Here is a 16191-nt window from a genome sequence, read left to right as displayed (position 1 = left end):
AGAATCAGAAAAACTCCCCGGGGCCTCAGAATAACTACCTGGAAAAGAGACTGTTCATTTTCCTCAACCAGCTTTATGACTTTGATCCTACTAATAGTCCATACAGTCTATCAGTTGATAGTTCCGTCAGCCATCAGGTCAGTGGAGGGTCCACACCACTAAGGAGTAGGGCTCAAACATTCTCTTCAAGACTGTGGGGCTCCCTACATCTCAGTAATGTGCGTCTGGTTGTGTGTCTATGAGTGTGTGCTGGTGTGATGTGAATGACTATATGGAGATGTGTGCTGTCTCCTCGGTACCCTACCCCTTTCTGTTGTGTAGTCATGGCTAAGAGACAAAATACCTTTCAACAAACACCTGTTTATACCACCAAGACTACCCTGGCTCTTTCCATCCTATATTGCTCTAATGCTAATACAGGAACACAAAGGGCCAATGGTGCTCCCACCAAACTACACGCAGTACCCTCTGCATGCATGATGTCCTCCTTCTGACCCCTCGAGGGTTTGAGGGCTGGTATGGCCTACTCTCTTCTTCTATATTATTTCGTTCTTCGCTCAGCGAAGGTCTATTAACTTCCTCCCATATGACTGGCACTGTTTTAGGTCCTGGAGACAAAGCAGTGAACAGAATCGACCAAGCCTCACTTGGGCTTATAGAGTTTACATGCCAGTGAGGGTAACAGAAAACACACAAGTGTACAGGTGATATATTTCAGTGATGTTTTGTGAAGAACATAAAGCAAGTTAAGGGGACAGAAATGACAGTGGCAAAGCATATGTGATGTGTACGTATGTGCTATCATGATGGGGGTGTTAACAGAGAAAACTTCAGGTTCCTTCAAGTGTGTGTCCGAGCAGAACCAGATGATACTATTCATTACTAACATTAAAGTCCTACTTTTTACTCGTAGGCAGACGCAGCCTGGGAAAACCTCCAAGGCCCTCACAACGTAGCTACAACTCTCATAAATGTAAAGGCCTTGATTATGAAGTGTGCAGAGACACAGCCGAGGGTGGGTGAAGAAAGGGCAGCGCACGCCTGGGCTGTGCAGGTCAGACAGGGAGAGCGACCCAAATGCCTGGCTCTCCACCAGGGGGAAGGCAAGCTGAAGGCCATGTACAGTGTCTTAAAAAGCTTTGGAAACCTACTCCCTCTCCAAGCCAGCATCCCTGCTTGAGGGAAGCAGCAGGAGTCTCTGGTCATTGGCATTTTTACTACAAGCAGGTGGAGATCTTGATTTAGAAGGGTCCGTTCTGATTGAAGTAGGATCTGGGCAATGGCTGGGAGGCCAAGGAAGGGTCCAGTCCCATAACAAAAAGTACTTTATAGATGATTGCTGACATTAGTTCAGTGACCCTATACATGACTAGTGTCATTAATCAGTGCCTGATGATGGGGAGATGCACATCTCTGTGATCTTCTTGGCTTTTTCCCTGTGTTCGTTTCTTATGGCACTGCATCTCCAGCCACCATGGTGGCAGCATAGGCAGGAATAAGAAAGAAATGTCTCTTCTCCTCTTTTCTCTAGCCCTCTCACTCAGATACTTTGCCTTCTCTTTTTGGACCACCATTTGGTCCTATTTCTTCCACCACTACTTTCCCTTCTGCCCTCAACATTTGGATTTCTCACCCTATCAGGTGTCCTTGTTCTCTAATTCATCTTAGAAGGTCCAAGACCCAGACCCAGAAGCCAGGACATTTGTTCTTTCTAGTTCCAAATCACTTGGCCAGTTGGGCCACCAGCCCTTCATCTGTCCATCTGTCAGAAGCATTCTAGTCACAAGGGCCTTGTAAGGATTTCACCCTTCATGACTCAGAACCAGACAATAAGCAAGAACTACAAAGAATAAAGCAATGAAGGGCCTGGCCTCCTGTACTGTTGCCCCTCACTCAGGAGTCAGTGAATCCTCTTAACATAACCCCTGTGGCCGAGCAGTAGACTAAGGTCTTCTCTCCCCCCACAGTCCATGGACAAGAGCAGAAAAGGGCAGAAATCAGTGACTCTTCAGGCATGTGGTGAGGCTAGAGTTTGAACCACCACCACTTCCCACTTGAAACTCAAAACCAAATCCATTAAGTGTAACCCCCAGATGGGTGAGTCTGCAACACCCCTCTCCCTATCAAATACTTTATTAACACAACTCTGGCCTGAAGCCAACTTGGGAATAACAAAATTAGCCCCGAGGACTCCCTTAACTTAATTTTTACAGCTATGCTTTCAGGAGAGTGTTTTTCCTGTGACCTTTCTCTTCTCTCATGTGTTACTGACTTTCCCTCAGGGAGCAGGGGGTGGCTGAGAACACAACACAGGAGCCATTAAAAACTCCCTCAGATTGCCGGGTGTCAGAGCTGTTTAGGGTAATTCCGTCCTGAAAGCAGCTTTTATCTCAACAGCCCTGACTTGTTGCCCTGTTGATGGGGAGCTGGCTCGCTCAGAGGTTCCCTTCCTTGAAGGGATAGCTGCCTCCCAGCAGAGAGGTACACGGTCCTCTGGTCTTTGTTCTCTGGGAGACCTCAGCATTTTTAGGCATCCTACCTGTCTAGTGGAACTGTGTGAGGGGCAAAGGAGACGATGGTATGACAGTAAAACACAGACCATGTACAGGAGCATATCTAGTACAGAGGACAGGGCCGGTGTTTTATTTTTTATTTATTTTTTTTAAGATTTTATTTATTTATTCGACAGAGATAGAGACAGCCAGCGAGAGAGGGAACACAAGCAGGGGGAGTGGGAGAGGAAGAAACAGGCTCATAGCGGAAGAGCCTGACGTGGGGCTCGATCCCATAACTCCGGGATCACGCCCTGAGCCGAAGGCAGACGCTTAACCGCTGTGCCACCCAGGCGCCCCAGGGCCAGTGTTTTAATTATTGTTGCCACCTCCTAACTTCTCATCATCAAAAAAAGCAAACAAACAAACAAACAACAACAACAAAAAAAAAAAAACGAGAAATGACCAGAAGGCTCTGCACAAATGAACATGGTGTGTGGATGTGTGAGTGTGGTGTTTGTGTGCATGAGTGTGGTGTGTGTATGTGGTGTGTGTGTGGAGTGTATGAGTGGGTCATGTTTGGTGTGAGAGTTTGTGTGATGTGTGTGAGTGAATGTCAGTGTGAGCATGTGAGAGTCTGGTGGTGGGCAGAGTGTATGTGTGGTGTGAGAGTGTTGTGGGTGTGAATGTGTGTGTGAGAGTATGTGTGTGAGTGCATGGTGGGTGTGAGATTGTGCATGTGTGTGCATATGTCATGCAAGGAAACTCAATCTGAGAAGCAAACTAGAACATGGAAAATCCACCAACTTAGAACTGTGTTGTAGGAAGAGTAAATGTGACCTGCCTCTCCTCACTTAGCCCAGAATTTAACTTTTCTACATGGCCGCCTATCTGGTAAGGTAAAATGATTCTTCCCCCTTCCTTCTCTACTGACCTAACATAGTTTTCAGGAGATAAATTTGCTGGAGGATGGAGGTGCTACATAAATGTGTTGTAATTAAATATATTGAAATTGGAGGCCTAAAGAATCCAGCCCTGTTCACTCAAAATCATAGTAATGTCTTTCAACCTAAGATTAGACTTCCAGGAACTTCCACCATCTACCCAATAGAAGTGCAAAGTATCAGTAGATTTCAAAACTGTGAGATAAAGGCTTCTTGCAGCTAGCTGGGGCCACTCTCACACCGTCATCCAACACTGAGTGTAAAATAAGATGATACATAGGAGGATGTGCTGAAGCACTAGGAAAACATGAGTGACAGTGAACAAGAAGAAAGTGAATTAATATGAAGTATTTAGATCTGGGGCCTTTTCATGAAGGGACAAATAGCCCTAAACAACTGGTTACGTCTGGGTGGCACTATCAAGAAAAAGTTAAATTATACCTGGTGGGCTGTATCCCAAAAAAGGCGACATGATGTAACGGCAAGTTCTAGGCCATGGTCATCAGAGATGTCCCTGACATGTAGTATGAAAAACCCTGCAGCTCCAGGAATAGAAATGCAGGTGAGAGACCTGACCAGACAGATGATATAAAAGAGCTAATCATAGCAAGGGACCTCAAGCAATTCCTACATTACAGTTTTTCTCAAGGATTCTGGGAAGATGGCAGTAATGGTGATACCAGCATAGTTGTCTATCTCTCTGAATCTAAAAGCAAAGCAACCATATATCAAAACTGAAAACCCATGGACATTTACAACAAAATTTTTTTATTAAAAAATACCCCAAATACAAATGGATGAGGACAAAGTACAACCACCATAAGATCTGCCTAATATCAGCATCTGAGCAAGAGAAAGGAGATGAAGGCAACAGGCTCTCTTATAAACCTGAGAGCAGGAGAAAATCGCTGACAGATACTTGCTGGAAATGACTGACAACCAATGTGAAAACCATTGCTGAAACTGGGAGAGGCTTTATCCAGTCCAGGGGTATGTGAGTACAAAGGGCCATGGTAATGTTTGAAAGAGCTAAGGCGACTGGCCACCAAGCCTCCTTTCCAGGAAAGAGCCCATACTAAGAAGAAATTTCTACATGTCAAATCAACATTGAGGAGGATAGGAATAACAGAGATATTAATTAATTAATTAATTAATTTAAAAAAGAATGTCCAGATAAATATGAAGGAAAGAAACAGAGCCAGAAACGTTTGAGGGCAAACCACTGTATTTTTCAACACATACGAAAAAAAGAATGCAAGGAGCTCTGTGAAGTTAGAAAACCTCCTGAACTCTGAAAGTCCTAGAAAATTAATCTCATGTAAAAATGCATAGGTATCAAGACCAAATCCCACCCACATTATAATAAGAATTTTAAAAGAGCATAGAAGACAAAACAGCCTCACAGAAAAATGAAAGCATACCAGAAAGACACACCCACAAAAGAGATCAAAATTGTAACCTATTTCCAAATGAGTTGACACTAAAACAGCAATACAAGACATGAAAAAACAACATAAATCCATGTTACCAAAGATCTAAAACTAAGTGGTAGAACTAAAAAAAAATTGAGATAAAAGGAAAAAATAATTTCAGAAATGATGACTAAATTTGAAGGTATGCAAGAGCAAATAAACACAACAGTTAATGCCTTACAGGAAGTAGAAGGTGAAAAGAAAAAAAATTTTTAAATAAAAAAGATGACATCCATCAAGATAGGCAGAGAAGATCCAACATGCAGATAACAGGAGTGCCTGAAGAAGAAAATTGGAGAAAGGGAACAAAACAAATGCTTAAAGCTATAATTCAAGGAAGATTTTCTTACTGAATCTAATTATTAAAAGAGCACACTGTGTTGCTGAGAATACTAACACAGGTGAGTAATACCAAAGGGTATTCCAGTAAAATTGCTGGAAATTAAAGAAAAATAAGAAAAGGAATTTGGGCACCTAAGCAAAAACAGCAAGTGATTTATTAGAGAAAGAAATTTAGATTCTCCTCAGATTTTTTGATAGTACTACTTTATACCAGAAAAAAATGGAGTAATATATTTAATATACTCAAGGGAAAAAATATTATCAATATCCAAGAACTCAAAGAATATTATTCCCATGAGCACTTCCTAAAGAATCTACTTGAAAACAAGCTTCAGACAACCAAAATGACTAGATATATGTCAACATGACTGATAGAAGCATTAAACATACAGCACGTACAGAAGTGAGACTAACTAGAGGTCATAGAGGAAAGAGTATTGTTTGTAATGGTGATATGCCCAAACATAGTTGTAGCTAGAGTACAATTTCGGGAAATTATAGGAGAAAGGAGAGCACATACGCCAAAATAATTTTTAACTGATTACAGTTTTTATTTTTTTATTTTATTTCATTATATTTTTAGAGAGAGAATGAAAGCAGGAGAGGGGTAGGGGGGAAGATGAGTCTTAAGCAGGCTCCGTGCCCATCATGGAGCCCAACGAGGGACTTGATCTCACCACCCTGAGATCCTGACCTGAGCCAAAATCAAGAGTCAGATGCTTAGCTGACTGAGCCACCCAGGCATTCCCTGATCTCAGTTTTTATGTCGATGATGGTAAAGTAGCAGTGTTGTAACTCTGATACTATTGTGTGTGATGAAGGATGAAGTAACTGAGTAATTACAGAATATTCTAAAGCTATTATCAACTGTGTTCTTGAGAACCAGGATTCTCAGTGTGGAAAAAAGAACTGCAGATGTAATACAGAAGAGATTAAATTTAAAACCTTGCAGTCCTGGGGCGCCTGGGTAGCGCAGTTGTTAAGCGTCTGCCTTCGGCTCAGGGCGTGATCCCGGCGTTCTGGGATCAAGCCCCACATCCGGCTCCTCCGCTGGGAGCCTGCTTCTTCCTCTCCCACTCCCCCTGCTCGTGTTCCCTCTCTCGCTGGCTGTCTCTATCTCTGTCGAATAAATAAATAAAATTTAAAACAAACAAACAAAAAATAAAACCTTGCAGTCCTGAATTTGAGCTGAAAATATCATCGTGAGCTCATGAGGTATTTTGTCATAGACCTATGGGTCTACTTCATATGTATGTGTGTTTATACTGATAAACATACATGTATCTTAGCTCTGTCCTCTAAGAAGCCTAGAAACAGTCACCAGCCCAGTAGCAGTAAGTACCCACGGCACCTAGGCTGTGTACTGACAGGATCTTTTTTCACTAAAAGAAATCAGAGCTTTTGAGAAAATGGCTGAGCCCAGTTCTGCAGAAGGAACATTTCATCATACCATATAGCAAGGAAGCAAAATAACTCAGGAAGCTTCCACTGAGCAAAAACGTGACAATATGAACTTCTAAAGGATAATAATTGTGATTAATTAAAACTCAAAAATATGTTTAAATTCAGGGATTAATAATGGTTTATAAACAACTGATTGGTCAACTTCAGAGGACAATAGAAAATGAATCCATCATCTTGAAAACTGTAAATAAGATGAAGGAATTGAGCATTTACCCTGCCGTTCCTGTATGAACTGTACCACTGGGTAACCAAGTAATAGATGAAAGGAAGCATCTCTTCATATATTTCAACTAATAAATAAGTGGAAAAGGCATCATTTGAATATTATTATTTTGCAACTCCCAATAAATAAATGAACCTAAGCGTTAAGTTTCAACAACTCCTACCATTCCCCCCTCCAAAAAAAAAGTCAATAATCACTGATCACATATCTAGAAGGGGACACTGCTCCATTATTTAAAGAGTCAAGACAGATGACAGAAATTGTTTTAACCTCATGATGGCTGTAATATGTGTATTATTTTTATTTTTCCCTAATAAGGAGAACCGTTTATTAATTTTCCTCATGTACCCAAAAAGGGTTACTTTTTTCAATTTATAATCAAGAATGGTGTCCTATACATGTATGGATGGTGAATGATTTTATTTACTTGGATTTTGGTCATGACTTTATTTAATGGTATCTACAATGGCCATCAAAATGGTTCAGTATGCCACAGCTCCCGTGAAGTTCAGCTCAGCCAACAATATAGAGAGAATTCAACTCTGTGGATCAGAATCAAAATGGTACCAAAAAATCCACCTGCATCATTGAGTGCTCTTCTGCGGTACAGCCACATAGGCCTTCAACAGAAGGCAGATCCTTGTTATTGTGATTAATAGTAATAGTTGAAAACTTATTTTCCTTGGTATCACACTTTATTTCTTTGCATTCAATTGAGCAGATAAGATGGCTCAGCAACAGTAATAAAACTAGTGCAATCACTGTCTAGCCTATTTTTTGTAGCATTGTGCGGTGTATTACTAATTGATTTGTTTCTTCTTGGAGGGTACTGCAATACACTTAAAATGAAACCGAGTGTTTAATGGGTATTTCCTTACTCAGTTGTCTATAACCAATCAGTATTTTGATGTTTGTGGGTTCTTTGTGCAATTTAGATGTGAATGAGTATTAAACTAGTTTTCCAGTGTGTGGTATAAGTAGAACAAGATGAAGCAGTTCTTTTTTTTCTTTCTTTCTTAAATGAGTTTTAATACAATAGTTTTGGTCTTATTTTTGTTGTTTTTTGTTGTTGTTGTTGTTGTTGTTTTCAAGAGAAAAGAACCAGGCTTCCTCCTCCCCCTACCCCCAATCCACGCTCCTCGTTGGGGGGCATTCGATCCTCCTATAGCCCCACAGAACCTCAGGGACCAATGTAGACTCTCACGGAGGGGGATAAGAGGACGCTTGTGCTCTCAGATTGGCAGTTCAGCATCAAGCCCACCTCACTACTAGTCTAACTATGACCTTGATCTTCTCGCCAAAAACCAAGGTTTTGCCTGATTGCTTCATGACCCCAATCCCTCTCTCTTATAGCTCTGCTTCCTGGCCTTGTAAACATTCCAGTTCCTGGATTTACCTTTTGACACCTCCTGGCTCCCCATGGCCTCTCTGGGGACCAGAGTCCTGAGGCTGAGCACCCGCTTTCCCTGGCTTATGCCCACGACTCCCTAAAGCCTGCACTCTGCTAGGCTATGATACTATAGGGCCACGGTTCTGGGGCTGCGAGTCTACCCACCATGCTATCCTGACCAGACTCTCACCTGGCCCCTCATGGTGGCCTGCCTACTCTCTGGGCCTGAGCAAGCTTGGTATGGTCTGTCCTGGCTTTATGTAGCCCAAGTCTTGTGGATTTAAAAGGGAAAAAAAAACCCAGACTCTTAGACAAGTTCCATGAGGATTTCCTGGTGAGTCTAGCACCTCTTCAAGTCTTGAACTGGAACTCAGAAGATCTATGCTTAATTCCTGGCTTGACTGATTATTCATTCTGTGTACCACAGGCCAGTCACTTGGCTTCTCTGAACTTGAATTTCATGATTTTTAAATTTAATACAAACATAACATCACGGTGTCTTTATTTAATACCATTAAATAAAGTCATGACCAAAATCCTCATATTATGTGCACATTCTATATTGAGAGGTTTTTGCCTTTCGTGAAAGGAGTTTACTTCTCAGGTGTCTGAGGTTCAGCCCTTCCTGCCCGACACACACACAGAAGGAAGCATAAAACAAGTTAGGAAACAAATGGCTTCTACCCGGAGATCAAAGCTCACCTTGACTTCTCCTGCCCCTGGGACTACTGTCACTAATTCTCCTGCCTCTCAGGTTCTGACCTGCCTGCTTTGATCTGTAAGGTTGTATCCAATACTTTCCACCCCCAGAGACATTTCCGAAAATCAACCTAGTGTTTGCCTACCCTCTCATGGTTATAACTCTATCTGCCTTAGCTTAGAACTGATCTCATGCCTGGATATCCTGCCTGACGTTCTGCCGGACCCTTCCTGCTCCCAGGGTCCCCTTCCAGAAGCCTCCTCTGGGGCCCTCCTAGGCCTATGGCAGTTAATACCACCAGGCTCAGAGCAGCAGTAATTTCCATTTACATCCATGAACCCACCTCTCAAGCAAGGATCTGGAAATTATTATAGTCTTCTCCCAAAAAGCCTTAACCCAGTGCTCAGTTGAGGGGGGCCAACATTGTGTTAGGCACTTTAGAGGGACACCAGAAATAAAGCAGAATAGCAATTTTCCCTGTCCCCTTATACAAAGCCACAAGAACACATGGTTCTGGTAACCTTATCTTGAAAAACAGATTCTAGCATTAAAGTGCTAGGAAAGACACAGGATCAGGGACTCATGTAGGGACAATATGAAAAGGCTAGAAGTCTTCAGGATAGGAAGCTGGGAAGGGCTTGATCACCACCAAAGGATCTTTGGACAGAGAAAGAAGAGCCCCCAATTTCTAGTTCCTTCTCTAAGGCTGATTTACTCAGAAAAGTCTCCTCCCTTCTCTAGAATGTTCTTTCTCCATTTTAACAATGAAGTCCATAGGACTTAGTTCACAAATCTGGTTGATTCTCCTATTTTTACAAAATGAAAGTATTGTCCTCTCCCAACCATCACCCAACCTAGTATCTACTAATCGGAATCTCCAGGGCTCTGAAATTCATAGTTTTTAAGGTCCTCAGGTGGTTGGGGGACCACTGAATTCAGTGATCTCCAAGGTCCCATCTTGCCGTGACATTCGATGATGTCGGATTCCGGACAGAATGAGCAAAGGGAACCAACAGGATGAAGCTCGAGCAAGACAAGCCCACACACATAAGAAGCAGGACAGCCCTTAAACAATGGGCAATGAACTCAGAAACCCCATACCCCTAAAAGCTAAAGCTGGTGGGAAACATAAATTGATTCCAAGCAAGTCTGGGCAGATTTATGAGGGTCAGGGCTGTCTGAGGGAGCAGGGAGGACCACCATGCCTGGAAGGCTGCTGAAAGCAAGAGAATTCTAGCTGTATAAATCATGGATCTGACCTGGGATGGCAATCCTATTCCCATGGAATTCACTCTAGAAAGAATTTTCTCTCTGGACCTTTCCATCAGAAATCACTGAAAATAAAAACAAAATTTTGTGTATAGAAACCACCTGAGACTAATATATGTTCACTGAGTTGGGAAAAAACTGATCCCTTTATTGTGAAACAGCCCCAGTGTCCCTCCTTTTATGGAATGGGGAACATAAATCTTGAGATTGGGTGTCTCTGTTTCCCACAGTAAGAAACTGAAGAGAAACTTATGCAATTTTAAACTGTATTCATTATGCATCTCTAATGCCAAATGTTCTTCTATGCACTTTGCTTAGGTCATCATTCGGTAGTCTCACTAAGTCTAATCTTGGTTTGTTCAGATTAGGAAACTGAGGCTTAGAGAGGTATATGATTTACCCCGAGTATCATAGCTGGTCAGGAGCAAAATTCAGGATAGGAAAAGTTAGCCCATGCAGATCCAAAGCCCATGCTTCTCTTCCTACCTCACCAAATGCCCTACCTGGTCAAGAAGAAGAACCCCAGCCTCTCTGGGAATGTCTCAGAACATTGAGAGCAATGTTAACCGAGACTGAAGTTAGAAGTGGGTCCCACGGAAGAGGAGATGCTCAGGTAGGGTGCCACGCCCACACCTTCCACTCTCTTCCTCAGCACACTCTTGAGGAAAAAAGAAAGAAAGAAAACCCAGATATATATTCTTTCATTTCCAGGACTGAATTAACTGCATGCATTGTCATGCTGCTACCCCAGATTGAGAAGGCTGTCCCCAAACCCAGGCTGCTTGCTTTAGGCACACACTGGATCTGAGAACAGGCTTCAAAGAGCTGGAGACCATATGGAGCAAGTGGATTTTTCAACTCCCTTTCCAGGATTATCTTTTTCTCTCTGACCCCATTCCCATCCCCAGCTCCCTGGGTGCTGCTAGGGAAGGATCCGTATTCACAGAAGCTCCCCTGGCCGCACTTCCCATTGTCAAGAACAATAGCACCTGCCCTGGGGGTAGGCAGGAATCATTGACACAGCTCATATTTTTAAGCTTTGGACTTTACAAAGACCTTTCACATCCCTTGCTTCCTTTAGTCCTCATGCCAATCCAGCCCCTTTTACAGACTAAGGAGCTCTATCAAGGTCCCACAACCAACAATTGATAAAGCTGCCCCTAAACCTGTGTCCTTTTCCATTCACCACTTGGGCACAGCCCACACTTAGGATTTGGGTGCTGGAGATGCCCTCAGTATTCAAAGAGTTAGCTCTTTGAAATAACAGGTTACTCCCTTTAGAATACAAAAGAATCAGAAAATTAACAATCAACCATTCACACCAAACATGAAAGGATTCATCACCTTCTTGCCCTTGAAATGACCTTCAGAAACCAAGTAGAAATCAACATCTTCATTTCAAAAAAGTGAAGGCAGCCAAGAAAAGCATTGAATACACAGTGTTGAGTAGCTGCATGCGTTGGCATCCCAACTAGAACTTCGGTCTCCTGACCTTGGGTCAGGGCAGTATCACAAAAGCCCACCACACTGGCCAAGTTTTCAGATTGTCAAAACCACCCAGTGCAATCTCAATCTGATTGCTTGTAATTAGCAACCCAAATTTAGCTTTCATTTCCACATCATTTAATTAGTTGAAAGTCTTCAGAAATTTTTCACTTTAACGTTTTAGTGAGCAAAACTATGTATATCAAATTAATTTTTCCATAATTTTCTATAGGTAGAATTTGACTTGATCATGTTAGAGGGAAATAATTTCTTCAATCTTATCATGAGATTTTTATATTTTAAGTAAAAGTAATTTATCATGATCACATTTTTAAGAAGTTGTTATAGGTTGTAAAAATGTTAGAATTCTGGCCAACATGAAATCTGACAGTTCCTCGAGACCCAGCCTGGGTCAAAGATCGGAAGTTTCAAAGGAAATGGCCCAGTGGCAGTGGAGGGATGGGGTTTGCTAAATGATCCTGAGCCACCCCTAGAAGACCACATAAGGACACTGGGTGCTCTAGGTAAGGGGCTTAAAAAAGGAGAGCATGCACCAGAGACAAATGTGACCTGTTTTCCCATTTTTTATACTTTCTATTGCATAGAGAGCCCAAAAGCCACTTTCACCATGTTTACGAACCTGACTCAGTTGTAAAGAAGGAGGCTGAGCCCTGTTGAGGGCCTGACAGATGGACAAACCACTAGCCAAGAGTTCAAGGTTTCCTGCTCCCACCATCATTCTGGGTCCCTGGGCCAATGGGGATGGAGGGGGGTCATGGAGCTGACTCTATGTCCAGTTTACTCTTTTGAGCTTCTCCAAGCAAAGAAAATCTTATATGCATATGTCCAACCTTTGGGAGCAGGTTCAGTGCAGTCCCAGTCGCATATATTGAGCACCTGTCGTTTGCCCAGCGCTGTGCCAGACTCGGTGAGAACCAAAGAGAGGGCCCAGCCACTGCCCATGCCTGTTTTACCTGAAGGGGGTCTTCGCTCCCTCCTGATGACTCTTACAGTGCCGTGTTAGCAAGACCCTCGGAAGGTCTTTTTTTTTTCTTTATCGTCATGTGTTGTAGGTGGTTGCACCCCTTTTGGACTCCTTCAGTAGGCTGTAAGCTTCTCAAGGCCAAATCAGGCAGCTCCATCTGGGTCTCTCCCCTCATACCTGACCCAGGGCCTGGCACAGAGTAGATCCTCAACAGACGTTTCCAGTGTGAATGGCTGATTGGTGTTTCTTGCCCTGGCCTTGGCGCCACCTTGGAACATGGATTTGGGGCCGTGGGGTGGACAGCTCAGAGGCAGCCCAGGGAAGCCTATGGAGGAGGGACGGCCAGGCCAAGTGAGTGATTGCCTTTCCTCTTGTGCTGCAGTTCACTGGCTGTTCACCACGTGCGGGGCCAGCGGGCCCCATGGCCCCACACAGGCCCAGTGTAACAACGCCTACCGGAATTCCAACCTGAGCGTGGTGGTGGGGAGCGAGGGCCCCCTGAAAGGCATCCAGACCTGGAAGGTGCCAGCCACCGACACCTACAGGTGCGTATGGGGGAGGGGAAGGACAAGGGGCAATCTACCCTTCTGAAAATGATGGGGCGCTTCCTGTAGGTGCATGCCCTCAAGGTGCCTAGGCACACCGAGGCCCAGAGGCCACAGACTGTGGCCCATAGTGAGGTATAAGGGCTGGAGATGGCGGATAATGTGATATGGCAACGAAGATGTGTCCTCTGTCCTCAAGGAGCCCACAGACTATTTGTGGAGATGATATACATGCATGAGCTAGCTTCAGAACATTCTTTATTACTAATAATTATCATTATAGTGGAATCTTTGAATATTACTTGATGCTGTTCACACGAGTTGGCGCATGTAAAATGTTTGGGAAACAAACGTACAATGTATACGAAAGATGATGTCTTACCCTTGAGCCTACCCTTGTCCCACACCCAACCCCAACCGCACAGCAGTCCACCAGAGCAAGGCCAGGCTGGAGGCAGGCCTGATGCAACGGGCCACTTGGCCAGTAAGTGAAGCTGACGGCAAGGCTCAGACCAGTGGTTCTCAACCATCAAAATGACTAGACGGCTGGCCAATGCAGATCACGGGCCACACTCTCGGAGTGTCTGATTTTGTGGGTCTGGAGAGGGGTCCAAGAATATGATTAAGAAAATTTTTATGCTGAACATTTTATATGAATGAAGCAAATATGACAAAATATTGGCATTTATTGGGTCCAGGATGGGAAGGGAGACAAGCGGTCCTCATCGTGCTGGTTGTAGTCATTCATTCATTCACTGAGAATATGAATTTCCAGCCTGTTCCCAGGTGGTGTTGATACAGCCCCCGAGAGTGACTGAATTAGGTTGAACCCTTGTGTGTAGTCTTCCCACAGCTGTGTGGACAAGGCCAGCGCTGCAGTCTTTTTGACACATGAGGAAACTGAGGCTCAGAGAGTTGGGAGCCTCCCCACAGACACACAGTCCAGATATCACCTCCAACCCCAGACTTCTGAGTCGGAGGCTCCTTCCACAGCGAACAGTGGCCTAAACAGGAAGCAATATAATCATGACATTGTTGATGCAAATGCCCCCAGAGGCTGAACGCAGTGGGAAGTGAGCGCTCTTTCCCCTTTCTCAGCCCCCAGCCCCAGCACATCCTCAGCCCCCCCCCCGGGAAGGAAAGGAGCATCTCAAGTTGCCCTGTTTTCTGTGCAGCCCCACCCCTGGGACCTCAATGTAAATGCATTTCGGGGAAAGCCCTAAGTGCTTTTTAAATGACATCCTGGGCAGGAATGCGGTAACAAGGTTTGGCTGCAATCAGATTAGCTGCTCTAGGTCCCACACATCCACAGTAAAGGGTCGAAGACACGCAGCCGCCCCTGGACCTGCCACGATGAGCAGGCCAGGTCTCCCCTTTGTGCATGGCTGAGGTTCCCTGGGTCACCCACCGTACCAGAGAGATGGGGATGAACGTTTGCTGAGGGCTCACCAAGTATCTCCCCCTTTTAGCAGTGAGGCAGATGTCATTACTATTATTGATATTCCCTCATTTCCATAGGGGGAAACTGAAGTCAGCAGCTTAGCAATAGATCAAAGACCACATAACCAGTAAACCCAGGGTCCTCTGGCTCAAAGTCTGCAAGTTCTTTCCACTAAAGCCCACACCTGGACTCTGAGAGGCATGTGGGGGCCGGAGGAGCAAGAAAGGGAAGTAGGCCTAGCAGTCAAGCACCACCCACCTCCAGGAAGCCTCTGGAAATGAAAGCCTGGGAGGGGAGGCCCCACCACCTGCAGGGACACTGGCCAGCCCAGCCCTGGGTGCAGATCCCTGTGTATAAGAAGCAATGTAAGGAGAGAGCAGAGGAGCTGGGAGGCAGACAGAGACCTCAACAGTAAACACCCAGCAAGACCCACTACCCCATCCCCGTCCAGGGCAGCTCCCGAGTCAGCCTGGCTGGAAGTCCCTTACTGCCCCTCCCACAAAGGTCCACAAATGGGAGGTGCCACGAATGGGGTTACTCTTGGGCTGCATTCCCCCGAGACAGTGTGAATCAGACCCACTTCCAAACTCGGGCAGGTCATTTAATCCCTTGGGACTCTGTTCCCCAGTCTGTAAAAGGCAGGGAGTGGGGGTTGCTAACATCTGCCCAGCAGGTGGCAAAGATGACGTGCGAGTGCCTCCCACCACGTCCACTCGCACTGAGTTTTCCCTGGCCCGCGGGCAGAGAAACCAGTGGGAGCAGTGGGAGCCTCAGGCAGCAGGAAGCGGCCGGAAGCATCTCCAGGAACAGACTGATCCCACAGAGACTACTTCCTGACTTCTCTGTTTCCAAGAACTTTTTTCTGACTTCTTCACATAGGCCCCATGTTTCCAAAGATCTCGCCTGGCAGACAGACTGTGCTTATTAAATAATAATTAATTCATTCCCCCCTTTTTATTAATCACAGCCACATCTAAGTCTAGCCAGGTTTCTGATCTGCGTGAATGGCCACGTATTGCCACACCTCCCTGATAGACCCCCAACCCAAATCGGGGAACTGTTTCTCTCTCTCTGGAATATTGAGCCGAGCTTTTGGCCCCCAGCATTGCCTGGTGAACACTCATTGGAAACGGGGACAAGGAGCCGTCTTGCTGTCGAAGCAGGACACGTCAACATGTCCAAATTGCCAAAGGGGACATTTTGATCCGTAGGACTTTTTAAAAACTGGCCTGAGATAACACCATATCAAAAAGGAAAAGAGTTAAAACTGAAAAACGTTGGGGTTTTGTTGTTGTTTTTGAAACCTTGGGGTTTTTTAACCCTTCAAAGATTATAATGGGTATTTCCGACCTTGACCCTGGAGGAGGCTCAGAGCTTGGACAGTAATGTATATTGATCATATAATTTAGTATCAAAGACACAGACCATTTAATGATTTG

General features: G+C 44.5%; 1 protein-coding gene across 1 annotated transcript in view; it reads left to right on the top strand.

The window, feature by feature from the left end:
* ALK (ALK receptor tyrosine kinase) overlaps positions 1 to 16191 on the top strand; it is a 674923-nt gene that overhangs the window by 606553 nt on the left and 52179 nt on the right. The window contains exon 12 of the mRNA XM_008700561.2: positions 13149 to 13311. Within this exon, the coding sequence (XP_008698783.2) occupies positions 13149 to 13311 (163 nt within the window). The remainder of the gene's footprint in view (positions 1 to 13148; positions 13312 to 16191) is intronic.

Source organism: Ursus maritimus, unplaced genomic scaffold (assembly GCF_017311325.1).
Source record: "Ursus maritimus isolate PB19 unplaced genomic scaffold, ASM1731132v1 scaffold_6, whole genome shotgun sequence".
Taxonomy (NCBI): Eukaryota; Metazoa; Chordata; class Mammalia; order Carnivora; family Ursidae; genus Ursus; species Ursus maritimus.
This window is presented reverse-complemented; position numbering and strand designations above follow the sequence as displayed.